This window comes from Tachyglossus aculeatus, chromosome Y4 (genome assembly GCF_015852505.1).
Source record: "Tachyglossus aculeatus isolate mTacAcu1 chromosome Y4, mTacAcu1.pri, whole genome shotgun sequence".
Classification (NCBI taxonomy): Eukaryota; Metazoa; Chordata; class Mammalia; order Monotremata; family Tachyglossidae; genus Tachyglossus; species Tachyglossus aculeatus.
In genome coordinates, this window is record NC_052096.1 from 5,177,850 (window position 1) to 5,202,158 (window position 24,309).

The 24,309-nt window shown below is 58.2% G+C and overlaps 1 protein-coding gene across 1 annotated transcript; it reads right to left on the reverse strand.

Moving 5' to 3' along the window:
• Window positions 1-83: 83 nt before the first annotated feature.
• Window positions 84-20,282, reverse strand: LRCH4 (leucine rich repeats and calponin homology domain containing 4). The gene is made up of 18 exons (XM_038768245.1): window positions 20,072-20,282; window positions 7,146-7,290; window positions 6,910-7,036; window positions 6,708-6,813; window positions 6,454-6,590; window positions 6,208-6,329; window positions 5,728-5,824; window positions 5,447-5,537; window positions 5,244-5,329; window positions 4,363-4,448; window positions 3,530-3,658; window positions 3,357-3,416; window positions 2,807-2,889; window positions 2,593-2,691; window positions 1,234-1,361; window positions 990-1,127; window positions 812-889; window positions 84-475 (listed from the first exon to the last, which is right to left on the reverse strand). The coding sequence occupies exons 1-18, from the start codon at window positions 20,280-20,282 to the stop codon at window positions 266-268; spliced, it is 2,133 nt and encodes a 710-aa protein (XP_038624173.1). The 3' UTR covers window positions 84-265.
• Window positions 20,283-24,309: the final 4,027 nt, after the last annotated feature.

A 24,309-nucleotide genomic window follows, 5' to 3' on the forward strand; every position in this document is an offset into this window, starting at 1 on the left:
CCCCCGCACCCCCACCACGCATAAACACACTGCACACCCAGATGGGGGGGAGGCAAAAAAGTGGGTATCCCTGGAGAGGGGGGCGGGCTGTGAGGTCAGCGGCGTGGGGGTGGACACGGACAGCCAAGGATGGGGCTCCGGCCCGGGGATTGAAGGCACCTCTGGTCCGGCAAGCTGGCCCGGCCACGGGGAAGAAGGGGAAGGCTTATAAATAGGCACAGTGTGTGTGTGAGGGGGGGGGTCCCGGCGTCCCGGGGCGGGGGTCCTAGGGGCCGACGAGCCGCGCGTAGGCCACATAGAGCAGCAGCATAAGGGCGACGTAGAACAGGGCGAAGCCGGCCAGGTCGGCGGGGGCGGGCCCGGGCGGGGGCGGGCCGGGGTCCCCCGCCCCCAGCGCCCTCCGCGAGACGTCCAGGGCCGTGCGCAGGCCGCGGGCGCTGCCCCGGAGGAGGTCGGAGGCTGGGCACAGTTCGGCCTGCGGTTAGGGGTGGCAGCAGGGCGGAGACAGACAGACACACACAAGCACGGGCGTTAGCGGCGGCGGCGGAAGCGGCGGGTGGGGCGGAGGGGACCACCTTCGGCGACCCTCCGGGCACACGCATGCACGGGGACGGCGACAGCGAGCCGGGCGACCTGGTCCCCCCGCCTCCGCCCATCACCCTGCAGGCGTGCTGGACCGGGATGGAGGCCCCTCCGCTTTCCAGACTCCTCTGGGGAGGGTCCCCCCCCGTAGCCATGCGCAGCCCCCGGCCCTGCTCCCCACAGCCACGCGGTAGCCCCTCTCTCTCCGTCCCTGCGACGCCTCTCCTACCTCGGGCAGTCCCATCTTCCGACAGGCCTCGAGGAAGCTGTCTATGTTCTTGCGGCATTTGAGGGCGCTGAGCTTTGGCTGGGTGGGGAAGGGAGGGACGGGCGGTCAGGCTTCCCGGCTCCTCCTCCGCCCGGACCCTACGGCCCCTTCCCCCCCCACCGCCCGGGGAGAGACTGACCACGGCGGGCGAGGGCACGTAGATGAAAGGCACGACGCGGGGCCGCAGCTTGTTGGCGAGCTGGCACAGCAGGACCCCGTTGGCCAGGGCCTCGCCCAGGTCCCCGGGCACCGACTCCTGCAGCCGCGACTCCAGCACCTGAGGAGGCGGGCGGAGAAGGTGACGACCCCCGGGGGCGGCGGGGAGGAGGGTGACTGCGAGGGATCCTCGGAGGGCCCGGCTGAGCGGCGGAAACGCCGTGTACCTGGCGGAGCTGGGATGTGGTCTCTCTCTCATCCAGGGTTGGGAGCGGGCGCCGGGATCTCAGGCCGGAGGAGGAGGAAGAGGAGGAGGAGCAGGAGTCGGGGGAGGTCGGACTGGGTGGGAGGGCCCCTGGACGTAGAGAGGACAGCGCCGGTGAGCGGGGAGGACCAAGTTGGAATCCCCCGCTTCATCCATTATCAGGCAGAAACTCCTCACCCTGGGCTTCCAGGCTGTCCATCCATCCCCTCGCCCCCTCCTACCTCACCTCCCTTCTCTCCTTCTACAGCCCAGCCCGCACCCTCCGCTCCTCCGCCGCTGATCTCCTCACCGTACCTCGCTCTCGCCTGTCCCGCCATCAACCCCCGGCCCACGTCATCCCCCGGGCCTGGAATGCCCCCAATCCCTCTGCCCATCCGCCAAGCTAGCTCTCTTCCTCCCTTCAAGGCCCTGCTGAGAGCTCACCTCCTCCAGGAGGCCTTCCCACACTCAGCCCCTTCCTTCCTCTCCCCCTCGTCCCCCTCTCCATCCCCCCATCTTACCTCCCTCCCTTCCCCACAGCACCTGTATATATGTATATATGTTTGTACATATTTCTTTACTCTATTTATTTATTTAATTTATTTGTACATATCTATTCTATTTTATTTTGTTAGTATGTTTAGTTTTGTTCTCTGTCTCCCCCTTTTAGACTGTGAGCCCACTGTTGGGTAGGGACTGTCCCTAGATGTTGCCAATTTGTACTTCCCAAGCGCCTAGTCCAGTGCTCTGCACATAGTAAGCGCTCAATAAATACGATTGATGATGATGCTGATGATCCTCGCCCTGCCTTCCCGCCAGCCGGCCACCCCTATTCCTTCTGGGCTGAGGGGATTTTGGAGAAGAAAACACCTCTGCTTCCACCAGTCAGTCCAGCGGAGTTACCGAGCAAACCACTGTGTGCAGAGCACTGGACTGAGCGTGTGGGAGGCTGCACTGGAACAACGCGACAGACACATTCCCTGCCCACAGCGAGCTGACAGTCCGGAGGATGTCGACGTCAAGAAATAAATGACAGATGATAGGGACATTTGTGCCGTGGGGCTGGGGATGAATTAAGACGGCGAGTCAGGGCGACGCAGAAGGGAGTGGAGGGCTAAGTCAGGGAGGGCCTCTTGGAGGAGGAGATGGGCCTTCAGTCAGGCCTGGAAGGCGGGGGAAGAGTCATCGTCTGTCAGGTATGAGGAGGGAGCGTATTCCAGGATGGGGGCGAGAGGTCCCTCGCTCCCCTCTGCTTCGTGGGGCAAACTCACCCATCTTGGGCCTATCTCCCTCCCTTCCCCCCATCATCCCGTCCTCCCACCCCCCGGACAGAGCAACTCACCGGGGCTCCCGGGCTGGAGGCAGTTCTGGGAAGAGGAACGGAACAGGAAGCTGTTGGGCCTCTGGATGGAGCCGGGGGGCCTGGGGGACGGGGCCGAGGCTGGGGAGGGCGGGACAGGGAGGTGAGGGCTAGGCCCAGGCCCTCCCCTTCCCGCTGAGCCCCGAGGACAGCAGGGGCCCCCTCCGGCCCCAGCCCCCTCCAGCCTCTCACCCACCTGGCCCCGCGGAGGGGAGCGGATCGGGGGACGGGAGCACCGCAGAGGTTCCGGGCGGAGGGGCACTGCCCTCGGGGGGACCGCTGCGGGAGGCAAAGACGGACGGCACGTTACCGGGGAGCCGGAGAGATGGGGGTGGCCTTCCCAGACTGAGCCCCTTCCTTCCTCTCCCCTTCGTCCCCCTCTCCATCCCCCTCATCTTACCTCCTTCCCTTCCCCACAGCACCTGTATATATTCTTGTACATATTTATTACTCTATTTTACTTGTACATATGCTTGTACATATTTATTACTCTATTTATTTATTTATTTTACTTGTACATATCTATTCTATTTATTTTATTTTGTTAGTACGTTCGGTTTCGTTCTCCATCTCCCCCTTTTAGACTGTGAGCCCGCTGGTGGGTAGGGACTGTCTCTAGATGTTGCCGATTTGGACTCCCCAAGCGCTTAGTCCAGTGCTCCGCACACAGTAAGCGCTCAATAAATACGATTGATGATGATGATGATGGGGGCGAGGAGGCCGGGGGAGCTGGCGCCGGGACTCACTTGTGGGTGGCCGGGCTGCTGGCACTGCCCCCGGGGGCTCCGCTCGTGGCCTTCCGGAAACTGAGGGAAAGACCCGGAGATGCCCCGGCGCGATGGGCATCGGGGGGGACGGGCCAGGGCACGCGCGCGGCCGGGAGCGATGGGGGGGTTCCCGCCCCACCTCCCCGGCGGACCTGTCCCTCTTGAGCGGCGGTCCCCGCGGCGTCCCTTGCTGCTGTTGCTCCCGCTGCCTCCGCTCCCGCTCCTGCCACAGCTGGAGGGTGTCCGGCCGACGCCGCTCCTCCCCCGCCGGGTCCTCCCGCCTGGGGGGGGGGGGTCGAGGTGGGGGTGTCACTCCCAGGGCCCGGTCGGGGCGGGGGTCCTCGCCCACGGCATCGGGAGAGGGGAGTGGAGGGGGATAGACGGAGCAGGGCCTCACCCACAGCACAGGTGAGACAGGGGGGAAAGGAGAGTGGAGGTTCATGAGATAATAATAATGACGGCATTTGTTAAGCGCTTACTATGTGCCAAGCACTGTTCTAAGCGCTGGGGGGGGATACAAGATGATCAGGTTGTCCCCTGCGGGGCTCACCGTCTTCATCCCCATTTGACAGATGAGGGAACTGAGGGCCAGAGAAGCGAAGTGACTTGCCCAAAGCCACACAGCAGAGCCGGGATTAGAACCCATGACCTCGGACTCCCAAGCCCGGGCTCCTTCCACTGATAATAATAATAACGACGGCATTTGTTAAGCACTTACTATGTGCCGAGCACTGTTCTAAGCGCTGGGGGGGGGGGATAGAAGATGACCAGGCTGTCCCCTGCGGGGCTCACCGTCTTCATCCCCATTTGACAGATGGGGGAACTGAGGCCCAGAGAAGCGAAGTGACTTGCCCAAAGCCACACAGCAGAGCCGGGATTAGAACCCATGACCTCGGACTCCCAAGCCCGGGCTCCTTCCACCGATCCACGCCGCTTCTCGGAAGTCAGAGCAGGGCAGCGGAGGGGCGCGTGGGTGAGGGCTCACCTGGTCGTTGGGGGTGGAAGGCGCCTCCTCTCCTCTCTCTCTGCCTCCCTCTTGCCGAGGGAGCTCTGCTCCTCCTCCCGCTGCTCCTACAGAGGACGGGATGTGGAGCAGGGAAAAGGGAGAACGGGACAATAACAATAGTGATATCCGTTAGGCGCTCTCTACGTGCCGCGCACTGCACTAAGCGCCGAGGGGGTAGACGAGCATATCGGGTTGGATGCAGACCCTGTCTCACACGGGGGCTCCCAGTCTTCACCCCCATTTTCCAGATGAGGGAACTGAGGCCCAGGGAAGTGGCGTGACTTGCCCCAAGTCACCCAGCTGACAACTAAGCGCCGAGGGGGTAGACGAGCATATCGGGTTGGATGCAGACCCTGTCTCACACGGGGGCTCCCGGTCTTCATCCCCATTTTCCAGATGAGGGAACTGAGGCCCAGGGAAGTGGAGTGACTTGCCCAAAGTCACCCAGCTGACAACTAAGCGCCGAGGGGGTAGACGAGCATATCGGGTCGGATGCAGACCCTGTCTCACACGGGGGCTCCCAGTCTTCATCCCCATTTTCCAGATAAGGGAACTGAGGCCCAGGGAAGTGGCGTGACTTGCCCAAAGTCACCCAGCTGACAACTTGAGCACCCAGGGGGTAGACGAGCATATCGGTTTGGATGCAGACCCCGTCTCACACGGGGGCTCCCGGTCTTCATCCCCATTTTCCAGATGAGGGAACTGAGGCCCAGGGAAGTGAAGTGACTTGCCCAAAGTCACCCAGCTGGGAATTGGAGGAGCTGCGATGAGAATCCAAGTCCTTCTGACGCCTCGGCCCGGGGTCTAGCCACTAGGCCCACCCAGCCAGGCTCCTTCCCGCCCTGCCCGCCCACCCTCACCTTGGGCGGTGAGCGGTCCTCCTGATCCTCCTCCTCTTCCTCCTCGTTGCTGTCGATGAAGTCTACCCGCTCAGAGTGCCCATCGCCTGGGGGATGGCAGGGGCAGGTGGTGAGCGGGGCGCCCAGCCCCCTCCTTCTCCCCGACGGGGCGGAGCCGGTGGGCGTCCCTCTTCCCGACTCCCCCGTCCCCCCTGCCTGCTTACCAGCCCCGTTCTCCCTGCGCTCGGGGGGCCCGCGGCGCTCCCGTGCCAGCTCCGAGATCCGGAACGACAATTCGGAAAACTCGTCCGTCGACTTGGGGCACCGGGGAGAGACGGGAGGGGTGAGGGTGGGGGGGAGACACCGAAACGCGCTGGCTGCGGGCGGGGAGGGGCGAAGCTGGCATCTCTTCGTCATCTGTGTTTGAGGGGAAGGGCGGGAACCGGGTCTCTGCTAGGAGGGTCGGAGAGGGATGGGGGGCGATTTGGGGAGAGGGAAGTCTCACCTCATTCCCCGACCACCGTTTGCTGCCACTGTCGACGCTGTGAAAGCCGGAATCCAGTCCTCCGCTGGGCCGTCCGGGGAACGGTTCTTCGGCCGGGCTGGGGCACAGAGGAAGATCAACGTTGGGGTGGGGGGCCCAGTTCCCACCCCTCAGCTCTCCCTCCAAAGCGTTGGCGTCCCGGGGTTTTCCAGATGACCCTTCGACCCATTCCAAGGCAGGGGAGGGGGCTTCTCCCTGCCTCCTTCCCTCCGTGGGACTCCTTCGGGGCCCCCTCCGCCTGCCCCCCGCCCCGCCCCAACCGTCCCAGCATCCAGGCAGGGGGGAGAGAAAGAGAGAAAGAGAGAAAGAGACAGAGACACACACACACGGAGACAGACAGGATGAAGAGGGTGACACTCACCGGGGGGCTGAAGCCAGAAGGCCGGGGAGAGAAGAGATGGGAGCGGGGAGAGAAGGGAAGGGGGGGCAGTGGTCACTCACCAGGGGCTGAAGCCAGAGGACGGGGGGGCGGGCTCCAATTCCCCCAGCCCGGGGTCCCCCCGACCTCCCCCGGCCTGGGTACACAGGTATTTGAAGATGTGGAATTTCCCCTTCAGGCAGATCTGGGGGTGGGGGCGGGGAGAGGGGACACTCAGGAAATGGGAGTTGGGGGGCCCGGCTGGGGGGCTCGTGGGGGGGAAGGGGACGGGACGGGGGGGCGGGAGGGGGGTCCGTACGGGCTCTCACCTGGGCCGGGGGACTCTGCAGCGGGTTGCTGTCCAGCAGGATGGCCTGCAGGTGACGCAGGCGGCGGAAGGAGGCGGGGATGCGGACCACCCGGTTGCAGGAGAAATCGAGGCGCACCAGGGGTAGGTCCCCCAGCTCTGGGGGAGAGGGTGGCACCGCGTCAGGACGGGTGCCAGGCCGGCCGTGGCGGGCCCGGGGGGATGGAGTGGACCTGGGGTGGGGCTGGGGGGGATCCCCGGGGGAGCGTGTCTCACCATCGGGGAGGGCACTGAGGTGGTTCCGCCGGACGTTCAGGTCCCGCAGGGCCTCGAGGCCGCTCAGTTGCGGGGGCAAGGCCTTCAGCTCGTTACTGCTCACATCCTGGGGGTGGGACGGAGGGGGTGAGGCTCCCCCCCACCGGGGTCAGGGTCCCTCCCCAGCCCATCGCCCATCCCGGGGCACCCCCCCGCCCCTCACCAGCTGGCGCAGGCCGGCCAGGGCGCCCAGCTCGGAGGGCAAGGCCCCCAGCTTGTTGTTGCTGACGATGAGGACGCGGAGGGGCAGGCGGCACACGTACGGTGGCAGCGACGACAGCTGGTTCCGGCTGCGGGGCGGAGGGGAGGGCGCAGCCGTCAGGGGCCGCCCCGGGGCATCCCCCCACCACCCCCCGCCCCGGTTCGGTCCCCCCCGCCCCAGCCTCCCGGCCCCGGTACCTGAGGTTGAGGTAGGTGAGGGCGGAGAGGTTGCCCAGCCCGGGATTCAGGCACCGCAGACAGTTATGATATAGGCTCAGGCCCTCCAGGGAGACCAGCTGGCAAACCGCCTCGGGCACCTCGGGAAACCGGTTTCGGGACAGGTCTGCGGCACGGGGTGGGAAGGGAACGGGGAGAAGAGGGGGCAGGGTTTGAGCCGCAGAGCCTCCAGACTCACCACGCTCAGTCCCCCCCCCCCCCCCATACACACTCACTCCAAGCCCCCTCGAGACCCCGGCGGGATCGGGCTGACCCACTGAGGCCGGCTGGCGCTCCTTGCCAGGGAGGGGAAGAGGAAACCCGTCCGCCGGGAGAATCGGCCTGGGTCGGGCGCTCCCAGCCGGAAAACAGTAAGAACCCAGGCCCGGGGGTCGGAGCATCCGGATCCGCCACTTGACTTCTCCGGGCCTCAGTTACCTCGTCTGTAAAATGGGGATTGAGCCCCAGGTGGGACAACCTGATGACCTTGTACCTACCGCAGCGCTTAGAACAGTGCTCAGCACATAGTAAGCGCTTAAATACCGTAATAATAATAATAATGATGGCCTTTACTAAGTGCTTACTATGTGCAAAGCACCGTACTAAGCGCTGGGGAGGTTACAAGGTGATCAGATTGTCGCACGGGGGGGGCTCACAGTCTTAATCCCCATTTTACAGATGAGGTCACTGGGGCGCAAAGTGAAGCGACTTCCCCAAAGTCACACAGCTGACAGTTGGCAGAGCTGGGATTCGAACCCGTGACCTCTGACTCCAAAGCCCGGGCTCTTCCCATTGAGCCACGCTGGGATGAGGCTGGGAGTTCTTCGCAGGGGGGGATGGTGGTGAGAAGGAGGAAGGAATCTCTCCAGTCCTCCCCTCAACCCCTCCTCCCCTCGCAGCCTCGGCCGGCCCAGGGTCAGCGGGGTGAGGCCTCCAGACTGCGAGCCCACTGTTGGGTAGGGACTGCCTCTAGATGTTGCCAATTTGTACTTCCCAAGCGCTTAGTACAGTGCTCTGCACATAGTAAGCGCTCAATAAATACGATTGATGATGATGATGATGACTCCGGAATCTCGACTGCTGCTTCTTCCCTGAGCAGATGCACAGGGGGAGCGGGGATGGGGGTGGAGGGGACTGGTTGACAACAACAAACTCAGAGAGGCTGGGACCGCTCCCTGCCCTGTTTGGGGGGCGGCTGGCGGGAGCCCGGGCGACGGCTTGGGGTTCCTTCAGGCCGCCCCCACCGGGGAGGGTCCCGGGTTGGGTTCTGGTGGGCACCGAGCCCAGGAGTCCCCGAGCGGGCCACCTCTCCCTTCCCCCTCCCACCCCCCCCCCCAGCCCGTCCCGCCCTCCCTCCCACTTCCCCCTGGGCCAAGGTTACATAACCGGCCCCCGCTTCCTCTCCACCCCCCGCCCCCCATCTCCACCCAGACAGGACTCCCCCAGGCCCACCACCGTGCCCAGAAGGCCGCAGAAGGCTGGGGGAGAGACTGACCACTGTTGGGGGGGGGGGGGGGGGCACGGAAGGCCAGCAGGAGTGGGGGGTATCCTCTACACCCCTCCAAGGGAGCTCCCCACCGGGAAAACAGTCACACGACCGACCGGAAACGAGAAGGAAACAATCCTCCCCCGGTTCCTTCCCGCCCCGGGGGGCGATGGGGACCGGAGAGACTGAGGCTGAGATAATAATAATAGTGGCGGCATTTATTAAGCACTTACTATGTGCAAAGCACTGTTCTAAGCGCTGGCGGGGGCGGTTACAAGGTGATCGGGTTGTCCCACGGGGGGCTCACGGTCTTTATCCCCATTTTACAGACTGGGGCCCAGAGAAGTGAGGTGACTCGCCCAAAGTCACACAGTTGGCGGAGCCGGGATTTGAACCCATGACCTCTGACTCCAAAGCCCGGGCTCTCTTTCCACCGAGCCAAGGAGATGTCCTGGGGACCTCGGTGCAGGCCTGGTCAGCCTTCCCCCATCACACGGGGCGGTGTGGGTGTGGGTCTCCCCCTTCTAGACTGTGAGCCCACTGTTGGGTAGGGACCGTCTCTATATGTTGCCAACTTGTTCTTCCCAAGCGCTTAGTCCAGTGCTCTGCACACACTAAGCGCTCAATAAATACGATTGAATGAATGAATGTGGGTGTGCATGTTTGGGGTTTTTTTTTTTGGGGGGGGGGCCCTCTCCTTTCATGCATTCATTCAATGGTATTTACTGAGCGCTTACTGTGTGCAGAGCACTGGACTAAGCGCTTGGGAAGTACAAGTTGGCAACATCGCTCCTGCGGCGAGACCTCAGGGGAGAAGCTTCCTCAACCTCACACCCCATCCCCAGCCCCTTGGGCTCCACCGCTACCGGAGGGGTGTTTGGAGCGGAAGGGAGGCCGGGGTGGGGGGAGGCACCGGGGGACAGGATGTGGTCGGAGGAACCCGAGGCGCCTTCTCCTCCGCTGCACTTCTCGCTTGCTCAAACAACCTCGCCTTGGTCCCGGGCCCGGCGGGACCCACCTGGTCCCGGACCCCAGGAATCAATCAATCAATCAATCAATCGCATTTATTGAGCGCTTACTATGTGCAGAGCACTGTACTAAGCGCTTGGGAAGTACAAACTGGCATCACATAGAGACAGTCCCTACCCAACAGTGGGTTCACAGTCTAAAAGGGGGAGACAGAGAACAGAACCAAACATACCAACAAAATAAAATAAGTAGGATAGAAATGTACAAGTGAAATAAATAAATAAATAAATAAACAGAGTAATAAATATGTACAACCATATATACATATATACAGGTGCTGTGGGGAAGGGAAGGAGGTAAGACGGGGGGATGGAGAGGGGGACGAGGGGGAGAGGAAAGAAGGGGCTCAGTCTGGGAAGGCCTCCTGGAGGAGGTAGAGGAAGAGGGGGAGACGGAGAAGGGGGATAAAAAAGGGAGCCGGGGATTCCCGGGGAAGGGAAGGAATGAGGAGAGCGGACGGAGAGCAACAGAGATGCTGATTCCTGGGGTGGAGATCATCATCATCATCATCAATCGTATTTATTGAGCGCTTACTATGTGCAGAGCACTGTACTAAGCGCTTGGGAAGTACAAGTTGGCAACATCTAGAGACAGTCCCTACCCAACAGTGGGCTCACGGTCTAAAAGGGGGAGATAGAGAACAAAACCAAACATACTAACAAATGTTAGTAGATCGAAACCTGAGAAAGAGACCCCGAAGCCCAAGAACAAGACACCCCCCCACACACACCACAAAATCGGGACTGCGACACACCCAACGTCGGAGAAGCAGCGTGGCTCAGTGGAAAGAGCCCGGGCTTTGGAGTCAGGGGTTATGGGTTCCAATTCCGGCTCTGCCAATTGTCAGCTGGGTGACTTTGGGCAAGTCACTTCACTTCTCTGGGCCTCAGTTCCCTCATCTGGAAAATGGGGATGAAGACTGTGAGCCCCACGTGGGACAATCTCATCACCTTGTATCCCCCCTCAGCGCTTAGAACACTGCTTTGCACATAGTAAGCGCTTAATAAGTGCTATTATTATTATTATTATGGGGATTAAGACTGTGAGCCCCCCGGGGGGACAACCTGATCACTCTGTAACCCCCCAGCGCTTAGAACAGTGCCTTGCACATAGTAAGCGCTTAATAAATGCCATTATTATCCACTAACAGCCATCCTCTCGGGGGACCCCAGGCCTCGTAGAGAGAAGGGTAACTGGAATTCCCTTCCCAGTCTCTCCCCGCTTTCCCTTCTCCCGCTCCTCTCCCCAGTCCAGCAGCAGGAGTGAAGGAGCCGGAGGCGGGAGCCCGGACAAGCACAGCAGCGTGGCCTGGGGAATAGAGCCTGGATCTGGGAATCACAGGGCCCTGGATTCTAATTCCAGCTTTGCCGGTTGTCTGTTGTGTGACCTTGGGCCAGTCACTTTACTTCTCTGGGCCTCAGTTCCCTCATCTACAAAATGGGGATTGAGGCTGTGAGCCCCATGTGGGACAGGGCTGATTAGCTCGTATCGTCCCCAGGGCTTAGTACAGTGCCTGTCACATAGTAAGCACGTAATACCATTTTTTTTTTTTAAGTGGAATTTCGGGAAACAGTCCGGGAAGGGGCTGCAGTCTGCCTCGGTCCTGGGGGTGGGTAGCCCCAGGGTGGACAGGCCGGCCCCAGGGAGCAGCCCCCTTGGACCGCTGGACTCCCCACGGCAGCTGGGGTCACCTACACCATCAATCATCATCATCATCAATCGTACTTATTGAGCGCTTACTATGTGCAGAGCACTGTACTAAGCGCTTGGGAAGTACAAATTGGCAACATATAGAGACAGTCCCTACCCAACAGTGGGCTCACAGTCTAAAAGGGGGAGACAGAGAACAAAACCAAACATACTAACAAAATAAAATAAATAGAATAGATATGTACAAATAAAATAAATAGAGTAATAAATATGTACAAACATATATACATCTGACGGCGCCCTTCCTCCTCCACCGAGGGTCCGGTGGCTCCCTCCCCAGCCTGCCAATCCCGATGGAGCTCTGGGCCCCGGGCACCCTGCTAGACCTCCACCGGTGGGCACATCCCCCAGCTAGCCGGCCTCAGGACCCCTCTGCCCGAGTCGCCAGCTTCCTCGGCGGCTCCCACACTTCATCATCATCATCAATCGTATTTATTGAGCGCTTACTGTGTGCAGAGCGCTGTACTAAGCGCTTGGGAAGTACAAATTGGCAACACATAGAGACAGTCCCTACCCAACAGCGGGCTCACAGTCTAAAAGGGGGAGACAGAGAACAAAACCAAACATACCAACAAAATAAAATAAATAGGATAGATAAGTAATAAATAGGATAGATATTTTTCCGGGCTGCGACGGCACACACCCACAGATGCTCTCTCTTTCTCTCTCAGCTAGAACGTCTGCAAGGCCAATGCCAGGGTTCCCGGTCACACCTCAGCCCTCCCTGGAGCTCTCTTGCGATTTCCTGTGCCCGTGTTTCCCACTTGAGTTTTGGAGGCAAGCTCCCCGCGGGCAGGGCCCTGGCTTCTCCCTGGCCAATCTCCCTCTGCGGCACCCTGGCTACTCTGCCCATGGCAGGCCGCCCCTCTCGAGTCCGGCCCCGAGGAGCTGGAGGGCAGGGGGGTATCAGCGTCCTGGGTCCCCAGGCCCTCTGAGCCCCGCTTTGGGAAGAAGGCTGGAGGAGCCGGGGCTCTGAGGGAAGCCCCCTGCCATCCCGGGTGCCCGGGGCCCAGAGCCCCTTTGGGACTGGCAGGCTAGGGAGGGAGCCACGGGACCCTCGGGGGAGGAGGAAGGGCGCCGTCAGATTGGTGGTGTAGGTGACCCCAGCTGCCGTGGGGCTGGTCCAAGGGGGCTGCTCCCTGGGGCCGGCCTGTCCACCCTGGGGCTACCCACCCCCAGGACCGAGGCAGACTGCAGCCCCTTCCCGGACTGTTTCCCGAAATTCCACTTAAAAAAAAAAAAAAGGTATTACGTGCTTACTATGTGACGGGCACTGTACTAAGCCCTGGGGAAGATACGAGGTAATCACCCTTGTCCCACATGGGGCTCACAGCCTCAACCCCCATTTTACGGATGAGGGAACTGAGGCCCAGAGAAGTAAAGTGACCGGCCCAAGGTCACACCGGGGAATGGTAAGGACCAGGACCGGAGGGAGACGGGGCAGGCCGTGAAGCGGGGCTGCAACTGCGGCAGAAGAAATGCGGGTTAGATCGCCAAGAGGGCTTCCCGACAGGTGGAGGGCGGAGACGGCCTGATAGGAGCGGGCCAGAGCTGGACAACCAGAACTAGGAGGGACTCATAAGTTCCAGGGGGACCCCGTGGTGGGGAAGTCCAGAGAAAAAAGAGGGAGGAACCAGGAAGAAGGCTCGGCACCAAGGCCCTGTTGCTGCCCAGGCCGGGGCAGCTTGAGGGAGGGGTCCAAACCCCGGGGACACGGACAGAAGGGAAATCACAGAGGCAGATACTGAGAGGGGAGAGGGGAGAGGGCCACCCCCCCACCCCACCCCCGGGGGAAGGGTTGGAGGGGCCAAGAAGGATGGTGGGTGGAAGAGGAGAGACCGTATCGCTTCCTCTTTCCATCCCAGCTGCGATGGCGCTGGGTTGAAAGGGAGGGGGGCGGGCTCAGTTATGCCTAGGGTCCCTCCCAACCCCCCAGTCCCGTTGGGGCTGGGAGAGCCACCCTGCCCTGGGGTGGGCAGAGGACAGGAGGGTCGGGGCGGACGGATCCCACACCTCCTGCCATGACAGAGACTGGGCCCGTGAGGCAGGGGAAGGAGGCTGGGCTGTCTTTGCCAAGGGCCTGCCAGGGAGGAGGGCAACCGGCCTCCTGCAGGTGACCCCCCCCAAGCCGGCTGCCCGGTGACCGGGGAGGGACGGGGCCAGGCTCGACTGGTTCCGTCCGGCACCGGCTCGGTAGGCCCCGCTGGCCGGCCCAACGGGAGAGAGGCAGCTGGGACTGGCCGGCCGGACGCCGTGTCCCTCCACTGCCCGGTGGGGTGGGGGGCCCTGGGAATGCAAGTCACCCGGCAGCTGCCAGCCACACCCCCCCCCTCCCCATCCCACCCTGCTGAGCAGCTGGGGCTCAGCAGGTCACCTGTCACCCTACCCTCCGTCCCCAGAGCGAACAAAGGGTCATTCTGTCCCTCCCCCTGCCTCCACGCAGGTCGGGTGTGAGGGGGTCTGTCTTCCCCTCTCATCCTATCCCGTCTGGACTACTGCACTAGCCTTCTCTCTGATCTCCCATCCTCGTGTCTCTCTCCACTTCAATCCATACTTCATGCTGCTGCCCGGATTATCTTTGTCCAGAAACGCTCTGGACATATCACTCCCCTCCTCAAAAACCTCCAATGGCTACCGATCAATCTGCGCATCAGGCAGAAACTCCTCACCCTGGGCTTCAAGGCTCTCCATCACCTCGCCCCCTCCTACCTCACCTCCCTTCTCTCCTTCTACTGCCCAGCCCGCACCCTCCGCTCCTCCACCACTAATCTCCTCACTGTACCTCGCTCTCGCCTGTCCCGCCTGTCCCGCCATCGACCCCCGGCCCACGTCATCCCCCGGGCCTGGAATGCCCTCCCTCTGCCCATCCGCCAAGCTAGCTCTCTTCCTTCCTTCAAGGCCCCGCTGAGAGCTCACCTCCTCCAGGAGGCCTTCCCAGACTGAGCCCCTTCTTTCCTCTCCCCCTCGTCCCCCTCTCCATCCCCCCGCCTTACCGCCTTCCCCTCCCCACAGCACCTGTATATATGTATATATGGTTGTACATATTTATTACTCTGTTTATTTATTTATTTATTTATTTTACTTGTACATTTCTATCCTACTTATTTTATTTTGTTGGTATGTTTGGTTCTGTTCTCTGTCTCCCCCCTTTTAGACTGTGAGCCCACTATCGGGTAGGGACTGTCTCTATGTGATGCCAATTTGTACTTCCCAAGCGCTTAGTACAGTGCTCTGCACATAGTAAGCGCTCAATAAATACGATTGATTGATTGATTGATTGATTCCCCACACATCCTCCCCGCGGTGAACGGGGTGCGGGAAACCTCCTTTACTGGAGGGGAAAGGGCCTGGGGTCTTGGGGTGGGAGCCCCAAACTCCCACACCCCCCTTCTCCTCTCCTCCCTGACCCCGGAAAAGGAATCTAACCGTGGCGGGGCCCGCGGGAGGAAGAAGCGACGGGTCAGATGGGCTGCGGCTTTGGGGAAATGGCAGCGTGGGGTGAAGGAACCTTGCAGGAAGTGGGGAGGGGGCGGAGGGGCGACCCTCACTCGGGTCACATTCAGCAGGGGGATGGGGGGGAGTGGGAATTGTTGGAAGGAGCAGGGGAGGAGGCCAGAGGAAACCAGATGGACAAGGAAAGGCGCAGCAGTGGCCTTGGACAAGTCACTTCTCTGTGCCTCAGTTCCCTCATCTGTCAAACGAAGCCTGTGAGGCCCAGGGGGGACAGGGACTGTGTCCAACCCGATTAGCTTGCATCCGCCCCAGTGCTTAGTACATAGAAAACACAATCACTGGCATATAGTAAGCACTTAACAAATGCTACTATTGTTATAACAACAATATTATTATTGTTAATCATAATTAACTGGGGGGGGTGAGGGAAGGAAACTCAGCGGACGGGGGTGTGACCAGTACTGTCCTTGGTTTAGACTGTGAGCCCACTGTCGGGTAGGGACTGTCTCTATATGTTGCCAACTTGGACTTCCCAAGCGCTTAGTACAGTGCTCTGCACACAGTAAGCGCTCAATAAATACGATTGATGATGATAACAACAATATTATTATTGTTAATCATAATTAATTGGGGGGTGAGGGGAGAAAACTCAGCGGATAGGGGGTGTGGCCAGTACTGTCCTTGTTTTAGACTGTGAGCCCACTGTTGGGTAGGGATTGTCTCTATATGGTGCCAACTTGGACTTCCCAAGCGCTTAGTACAGTGCTCTGCACACAGTAAGCGCTCAATAAATACAATTGATGATGATAACAACAATATTATTATTGTTAATAATAATTAATTAATTGGGGGGGTGAAGGGAGGAAACTCAGCGGATAGGGGGTGTGCCCAGTACTGTCCTTGTTTTAGACTGTGAGCCCACTGTCGGGTAGGGACCGTCTCTATATGTTGCCAACTTGTACTTCCCAAGCACTTAGTACAGTGCTCTGCACACAGTAAGCGCTCAATAAATACTATTGATGATGATAACAACAATATTATTATTGTTAATCATAATTAATTAATTGGGGGGTGAGGGGAGGAAACTCAGCGGATGAGGGTGTGACCAGTACTGTCCTTGTTTTAGACTGTGAGCCCGCTGTTGGGTAGGGACTGTCTCTATATGTTGCCAACTTGTACTTTCCAAGCGCTTAGTACAGTGCTCTGCACACAGTAAGCGCTCAATAAATACGATGGACTGATTGTCCCCCAGATGGGTGTCGGCGGGGAAACGGCAGAGAAGCAGCGGGGCTCAGTGGCGAGAGCCCGGGCTTGGGAGTGAAAGGGCGTGGGTTCTAATCCCTCCTCCGCCACTTGTCAGCTGGGTGACTTTGGGCCAGCCACTTCACCTCTCCGGGCCTCAGTTCCCTCACCTGTAAAATGGGGATGAAGCCTGGGAGCCCCACGGGGGACCACCTGATTACCTTGTATCCCCCCCGGTGCGTAGAACAGTGCTTGGCACATAGTAAGCGCTTAACAAATGCCAATGTTATAATTAAATGAAGGGGGCGTGGCCCTAGCCCTCACCTGATCCAGGTGAGGCCCGTGGCATTTGTCAAGCGTTTACTATGTACTAAGCACTGGGGTGGGCGCGACCGGGGTGGGCATGGTTCTGCAAATGAGGGGCTCGGAAGGGAGAGACCGGTGGGATAGGGACCGTGTCCCACCTGATTAACTTGCATTTACCGCAGCGCTTAGCACAGCGCTCTGTGCACAGTAAGCCCTCCGTTGGAGAAGCAGCGTGGCTTGGTGGAACGAGGCCAGGCTTGGGAGTCAGAGGTCGTGGGTTCTAATCCTGCCTTTTCCGCTTCTTTGTGTGACTTTGGGCCAGTCCCTTCACTGGGCCTCGGTTCCCTCATCTGTCAAATGGGGATGAAGGCTGTGAGCCCCACGTGGGACAACCTGATCACCTTGTATCTCCCCCAGCGCTTGGCACACAGTAAGCGCTTAACACATACCATCGTTATTATTACAAATACGCTGGAATGGATGAAGAGCGGCGTGGCTCAGTGGCAAGAGCCCGGGCTTGGGAGTCAGAGGTCGTGGGTTCTAATCCCGGCTCCACCCCTTGTCAGCTGTGTGACTTTGGGTGAGTCACTTCACCGTGCCTCAGTTCCCTCACCTATAAAATGAGGATGGAGACTGTGAGCCCCACGTGGGACAACCTTGATCACCTTGTATCCCCCCCCAGTGCTTTGAACAGTGCTTGGCACATAGTAAGCGCTTAACAAATGCCATCATTATTATTATTCTCTGTGCCTCAGTTCCCTCATCTGTAAAACGGGGATGAAGGCTGTGAGCCCCACGTGGGACAACCTTGATCACCTTGTATCCCCAAAGAGAAGCAGCGTGGCTGAGTGGAAAGAGCCCGGGCTCGGGAGTCAGAGGTCATGGGTTCAAATCCCAGCTCCACCAATTGCCAGCTGTGTGACTTTGGGTAAGTCACTTCACTTCTCTGGGCTTCAGTTACCTCATCTGTAAAATGGGGATGAAGACTGTGAGCCCCCCGTGGGACAACCTGATCACCTTGTAACCTCCCCAGTGCTTAGAACAGTGCTTGGCACATAGGAAGCGCTGAACACGTGGCTCAGTGGAAGGAGCACAGAATTTGGAGTCAGAGGTCATGGGTTCAAATCCCGGCTTCGCCCCTTGTCAGCTGGGTGACTTTGGGCAAGTCACTTCACTTCTCTGGGTCTCAGTTCCCTCACCTGTAAAATGGGGATGAAGACTGTGAGCCCCCCGTGGGACAACCTGATTACCTTGTAACCTCCCTGGCGCTTAGAACAGTGCTTTGCACATAGTAAGCGCTTAATAAATGCCATCATTATTATTATTACTATGCGCTAAGCGCTGTTCGAAGCGCTTCGTCCAGGGCTCTGCACACAGTCAATACGATGGGATCAGTCAATCAATCAATCGCATTTGTTGAGCACTTACTGTGTGCAGAGCACCGGACTAAGCGCTTGGGAAGTACAAGTTGGGAACATATAATATTGAGAAGCAGCGTGGCTCAGTGGAAAGAGCCCGGGCTTTAGAGCCAGAGGTCATGGGTTCAAATCCGCCAATTGTCGGCTGGGTGACTTTGGGCAAGCCACTTCACGTCTCTGGGCCTCAGTTCCCTCATCTGTCAAATGGGGATGAAGACTGTGAACTCCCCGTGGGACAACCTGATATATGTATATATGCTTGTATGTATTTATTATTCTATTATTTATTTATTTTACTTGTACATATCTATTCTATTTATTTTATTTTGTTAGTATGTTTGGTTTTGTTCTCTGTCTCCCCCTTCTAGACTGTGAGCCCGCTGTTGGGTAGCGACTGTCTCTATGTGTTGTCAACTTGGACTTCCCAAGCGCTTAGCACAGCGCTCTGCACACAGTAAGCGCTCAATAAATACAATTGATTGATTGTACCCTCCCTGGTGCTTAGAACAGTGCTTTGCGCATAGTAAGCGCTTAACAAATGCCACCATCATCGTCATCATTCATCCCAACCGTGGCGTGGCTAGAGAAGCAGCGTGGCTCAGTGGAAAGAGCACAGGCTTGGGAGCCAGGGGTCATGGGTTCTAATCCCAGCTCCGCCACTTGTCTGCTGGGTGACTTTGGGCCAGTCACTTCACTTCTCTGGGCCTCAGTTCCCTCATCTGTAAAATGGGGATGAAGACTGTGAGCCCCTTGTGGGACATCCTGATCACCTTGTATCCCCCCCCAGCGCTTAGAACAGTGCTTTGCACATAGTAAGCGTTTAATAAATGCCATCCTCATTATTATTATTATTAACAAATGCCATCATCATCATTCATCCCAACCTATAAGTTGGGATGAATATGTTTGTACATATTTATTACTCTATTTATTTATTTATTTATTTTGCTTGTACCTATCTATTCTATTTATTTCATTTTGTTAGTATGTTTGGTTTTGTTCTCTGTCTCCCCCTTTTAGACTGTGAGCCCGCTGTTGGGTAGGGACTGTCTCTAGATGTTGCCAATTTGTACTTCCCAAGCGCTTAGTACAGTGCTCTGCACATACTAAGCGCTCAATAAATCATCATCATCATCATCAATCGTATTTATTGAGCACTTACTATGTGCAGAGCGCTGTACTAAGCGCTTGGGAAGTACAAATTGGCAACATCTAGAGACGGTCCCTACCCAACAGTGGGCTCACAGTCTAAAAGGGGGAGACAGAGAACAAAACCAAACATACTAACAAAATAAAATAGAATAGATAGGTACAAGTAAAATAAATAAATAAATAGAGTAATAAATCTGTACAAACATATATCCATATATACAGGTGCTGTGGGGAACGGAAGGAGGTAAGATGGGGGGGATGGAGAGGGGGAGGAGGGGGAGAGGAAGGAAGGGGCTCAGTCTGGGAAGGCCTCCTGGAGGAGGTGAGCTCTCAGTTGGGCCTTGAAGGGAGGAAGACTTAGAACAGTGCTTTGCACATTATAAGCGCTTAATAAATGCCGTTATTATTATTATTATTATTAACAAATGCCATCATCATCATCATCAATCGTATTTATTGAGCGCTTACTATGTGCAGAGCACTGGACTAAGCGCTTGGGAAGTACAAATTGGCAACATCTAGAGACAGTCCCTACCCAACAGCGGGCTCACAGTCTAAAAGGGGGAGACAGAGAACAAAACCAAACATACTAACAAAATAAAATAGAATAGATATGTACAAGTAAAATAAATAAATAGAGTAATAAATCTGTACAAACACCTATACAGGTGCTGTGGGGAAGGGAAGGAGGTAAGATGGGGGGATGGAGAGGAAGGAAGGGGCTCAGTCTGGGAAGGCCTCCTGGAGGAGGTGAGCTCTCAATAGGGCTTTGAAGGGAGGAAGAGAGCTAGCTTAGAACAGTGCTTTGCACATAATACGCGCTTAATAAATGCCGTTATTATTATTACTATTATTAACAAATGCCATCATCCTCAGCCCACTGTTGGGTAGGGACCGTCTCTAGATGTTGCCAATTTGTACTTCCCAAGCGCTTAGCCCAGTGCTCTGCACACAGTAAGCGCTCAATAAACACGATTGATGATGATGATGATGATCCCAAGTTATAGGTTGGGATGAATGAATGACTACGGCCCCAGTCAATACGACGGGATGAATGAATGGATATGCAAATGAGGCGATGGCGGGGGGGAGGGGAGGGGGGGCGCGCTCACCTGCGTGGGTGATGTCGGACAGGTCGAACTGTTGGGCCGCCCCGCGGGGGAACTGCTTCAGGCGCCGGTTGGAGAGGTTGAGGCTGCCGGTGGACACCGCCTCCTCCAGGGCGCGCTCCGCGCTGCGGTGCCCGGGCAGCCCCGCCGGACCCGCCCGACGCGGAGCCCCCGCCGCCGCCGCCGCCTCCTCCTCCGCGCCGCCCTCCGCCATCCGCTCCCGGCGGCGCCCGCTGCCCGACTGCCGGCCCCGGCCCCGCCTCCGCCTCCCCGCGCCGCCGCCGCCCAATCAGGAGCGACGATCGCGCCCCGCCGGCCAATCAGGGCTGACGGGAGGGGGGGACGGAACGCGCGCTCGCCAACGGGCGCCGCCGCCGCCAATCGGGAGGCCCCCTCCATCGCGAATGTCAGGGGGTTGGCCAATCAGAGGAGGGAAGCACGGGTTGGGGCGGGGCGACGGGTGTCTCCGCCCCTCTCCCCCCTCTCAGCCAATCAGGAGCCACGTAGGGGCGCGAGCCCTGGTCTCCGCCCCCTACCATCGCTCGAGCCAATCAGAGGAGGGAAGCCCGGTTGGGGCGCGGCGACGGGTGTCTCCGCCCCTCTCCCCATCTCAGCCAATCAGGAGCCACGTAGGGGCGCGAGCCCTGGTCTCCTCCCCCTTCCATCGCTCGAGCCAATCAGAGGAGGGAAGCCCGGGTTGGGGCGCGGCGACGGCGGTCTCCGCCCATTTCCCGCCTCAGCCGTCGCTCGGGCCAACCAGAAGCCACGCGTGGGCGCGAGCCCAGGTCTCCATCCCCCTCCATCGCTCGAGCCAATCAGAGGAGGGAAGCCCGGGATGGGGCGGGGCGACGGGTGTCTCCGCCCCTTTCACTCCCCGCAGCCAATCGGAAGCCACGTAGGGGCGCCAGCCCAGGTCTCCGCCCCTTCCATCGCTCGAGCCAATCAGAGGAGGGAAGCCCGGGATGGGACGGGGCGAGGACTGTCTCCGCCCCTTTCCCCACCTCTGCCGTCGCCTGGGCCAATCAGAAGCCACGTGTGGGCGCGAGCCCAGGTTCCCGCCTCCTCAATCACTCGAGCCAATCAGAGGAGGGAAGCCCGGGTTGGGGCGGGGAGACGGGTGTCTCCTCCCCTTCCCCCCCTCGCAGCCAATCAGAAGCCACGTAGGGGCGCGAGCCCTGGTCTCCGCCCCCTCCATCGCTCGAGCCAATCAGAGAAGGGAAGCCCGAGTTGGGGCGGGGCTATGACTGTCTCCTCCCCTTTCCTGCCTCCGCCGTCGCTCGGGCCAATCAGAAGCCACGCGTAGGCGCGAGCCCAGGTTCCCGCCCCCTCCATCGCTAGAGCCAATCAGAGGAGGGAAGCCCGGGTTGGGGCGGGGCGACGACTGTTCCCGCCCCTTTCCCGCCTCAGCCGTCGCTCGAACCAATCAGAGGAGGGAAGCCTGGGTTGGGGCGGGGCTACGGGTGTCTCCGCCCCTTTCCCCCCTCTCAGCCAATCGGAAGCCAGGTAGGGGCGCGAGCCCTGGTCTCCGCCCCCTTCCATCACTCGAGCCAATCAGAGGAGGGAGGCCCGGGTTGGGGCGCGGCGACGACGGTCTCCGCTCCTTTCCCCCCCTCAGCCGCCGCTCGGGCCAATCAGAAGCCACGCGTGGGCGCGAGCCCAGGTCTCCGTCCCCCTCCATCACTCGAGCCAATCAGAGGAGGGAAGCCCGGGTGGAGGCGGGGCGACGACTGTTCCCGCCCCTTTCCCGCCTCAGCCGTCGCTCGAACCAATCAGAGGAGGGAAGCCCGGGTTGGGGCGGGGCGACGGGTGTCTCCGCCCCTTTCCCCCCTCTCAGCCAATCAGAAGCCACTTAGGGGCGCGAGCCCTGGTCTCCAACCCCCTCCATCGCTCGAGCCAATCAGAGGAGGGAAGCCCAGGTCTGGGAGGGGCGACGACTGTCTCCGCCCCTTTCCCGCCTCAGCCGTCGCTCGGGCCAATCAGAAGGCGTGGGCGCAAGCCCAGGTCTCTGCCCCCTCCATCGCTCGAGCCAATCAGAAGAGGGAAGCCCGGGATGGGGCGGGGAAATGACTGTCTCCGCCCCTTTCCCGCCTCCGCCGTCGCTCGGGCCAATCAGAAGCCACGTGTGGGCGCGAGCCCAGGTCTCCGCCCCTTTCCCCGCCCCCTCAGCCGTCGCTCGGGCCAATCAGAGGAGGGAAGTCAGGGTTTGGGCGGGGCGACGACTGTCTCCGCCCCTTCCCCCCCTCGGCGGTCGCTTGGGCCAATCAGAAGCCACGTGTGGGCGCGAGCCCAGGTCTCCGCCCCTTTCCCCGCCCCCTCAGCCGTCGCTCGGGCCAATCAGAGGAGGGAAACTCAGGTCTGGGCGGGTCGATTACTGTCCCCGCCCCTTTCCCGCCTCCGCCGTCGCTCGGGCCAATCAGAACCACGAGAGGGCGCGAGCCCAGGTCTGGGCGTATAGCATATGTGCATATAGCTAGAATCCCATTTGTTCTGACGATTTTGACAGCTGTCGACATGTCTTGCTTTGTTGTCTGTCTCCCCCTTCTAGACTGTGAGCGCCTTGTTGGGCAGGGACCGTCTCTATAGGTTGCCGACTTGTAGTTCCCAAGCGCTTAGTACAGTGCTGTGCACACAGTAAGCGCTCAATAAAGGCGATTGAATGAATGAATGCCCCCCAGCCCCGATTGAATGAATGAATGGGCGGGGCGACGACTGTCTCCGCCCCTCCCCCGCCGCAGCCGTCGCTCAGGCCAATCAGAGCCACGAGAGGGCGCGCGCCCAGGTCTGGGCGGGGCGACGACTGTCTCCTCCCCCTTTTCCCTCGGGCCAATCAGAGTCCAGGAAGCGAGGGGGAGGCGGGGCTAACGCCGACTAGGGCATCTGATTGGCTAGGTGGGAGGTGTAGGGGGCGGGGCCTGCCAGGTAGGAAGCAACCGTAACGCCCTCTAGCGTTTCCAAAAAAAAAAAATCCCCTCTCTGAAGGCAGGGAGGGAATCATTCATTTATTCATTCATTCATTCGTATTTATAATTCGTATTTCGTATTCGTATAATTCATTCATTCAATCGTATTTATTGAGCGCCTACTGCGCGCAGAGCACTGGACTAAGCGCTTGGGAAGTCCAAGTTGGCAACGTCTAGAGACGGTCCCTACCCAACAGTGGGCTCACAGTCTAGAAGGGGGAGACAGAGAACAAAACATATTAACAAAATAAAATAAATAGAATAAGTATGTACAAATAAAATAAATAAATAGAGTAATAAATACATACAAACATATATACGTATTGGTATTTACAATAATAATAATAATGGCATTTATTAAGTGCTTACTCTGTGCAGAGCACTGGACTAAGCGCTTGGGGACCATCTCTATATGTGGCCAACTTGTACTTCCCAAGCGCTTAGTCCAGTGCTCTGCACACAGTGAGTGCTCAATAAATACGATGGAATGAATGAATGAATATATGTATTCATTGTATTGTATATGAATATTATGAATTCATTATTATGAATATAATAATATATTATTAATATATAATATTGTATATAATATAGGTTATATATTATATATAATATAATATATTATATATTATATATGATATATTCGTTATTATGCATATTATGAATATGAATATTATAAATAATATGAATATTGTATTCCTGTATATATGTTTGTACATATTTGTTACTCTATTTATTTTACTTGTACATATCTATTCTATTTATTTTATTTTGTTAGTATGTTTCGTTTTGTTCTCTGTCTCCCCCTTATAGACTGTGAGCCCACTGTTGGGTAGGGACCGTCTCTATGTGTTGCCAACTTGTACTTCCCAAGCGCTTAGTACAGTGCTCTGCACACAGTAAGCGCTCAATAAATACGATTGATGATGATGATGATGATGAATGAAAGTCGGCAACAGAAACAGATGGTCCCTACCCAACAACGGTCATTCATTCAGTCAGTCAGTCGTATTTATTAATAATAATAATGTTGGTATTTGTTAAGCGCTTACTATGTGCTGAGCACTGTTCTAAGTGCTGGGGTAGATACAGGGTAATCAGGTTGTCCCACATGGGGCTCACACTTTTAATCCCCATTTTCCAGGTGAGGGAACTGAGGCACCGAGAAGTGAAGTGACTGGCCCAAAGCCACACAGCTGACAAGTGGCGGGGCCGGGATTAGAACCCATGACCTCTGACTCCTAAACCCGGGCTCTTTCCACTGAGCCACGCTGCTTCTCA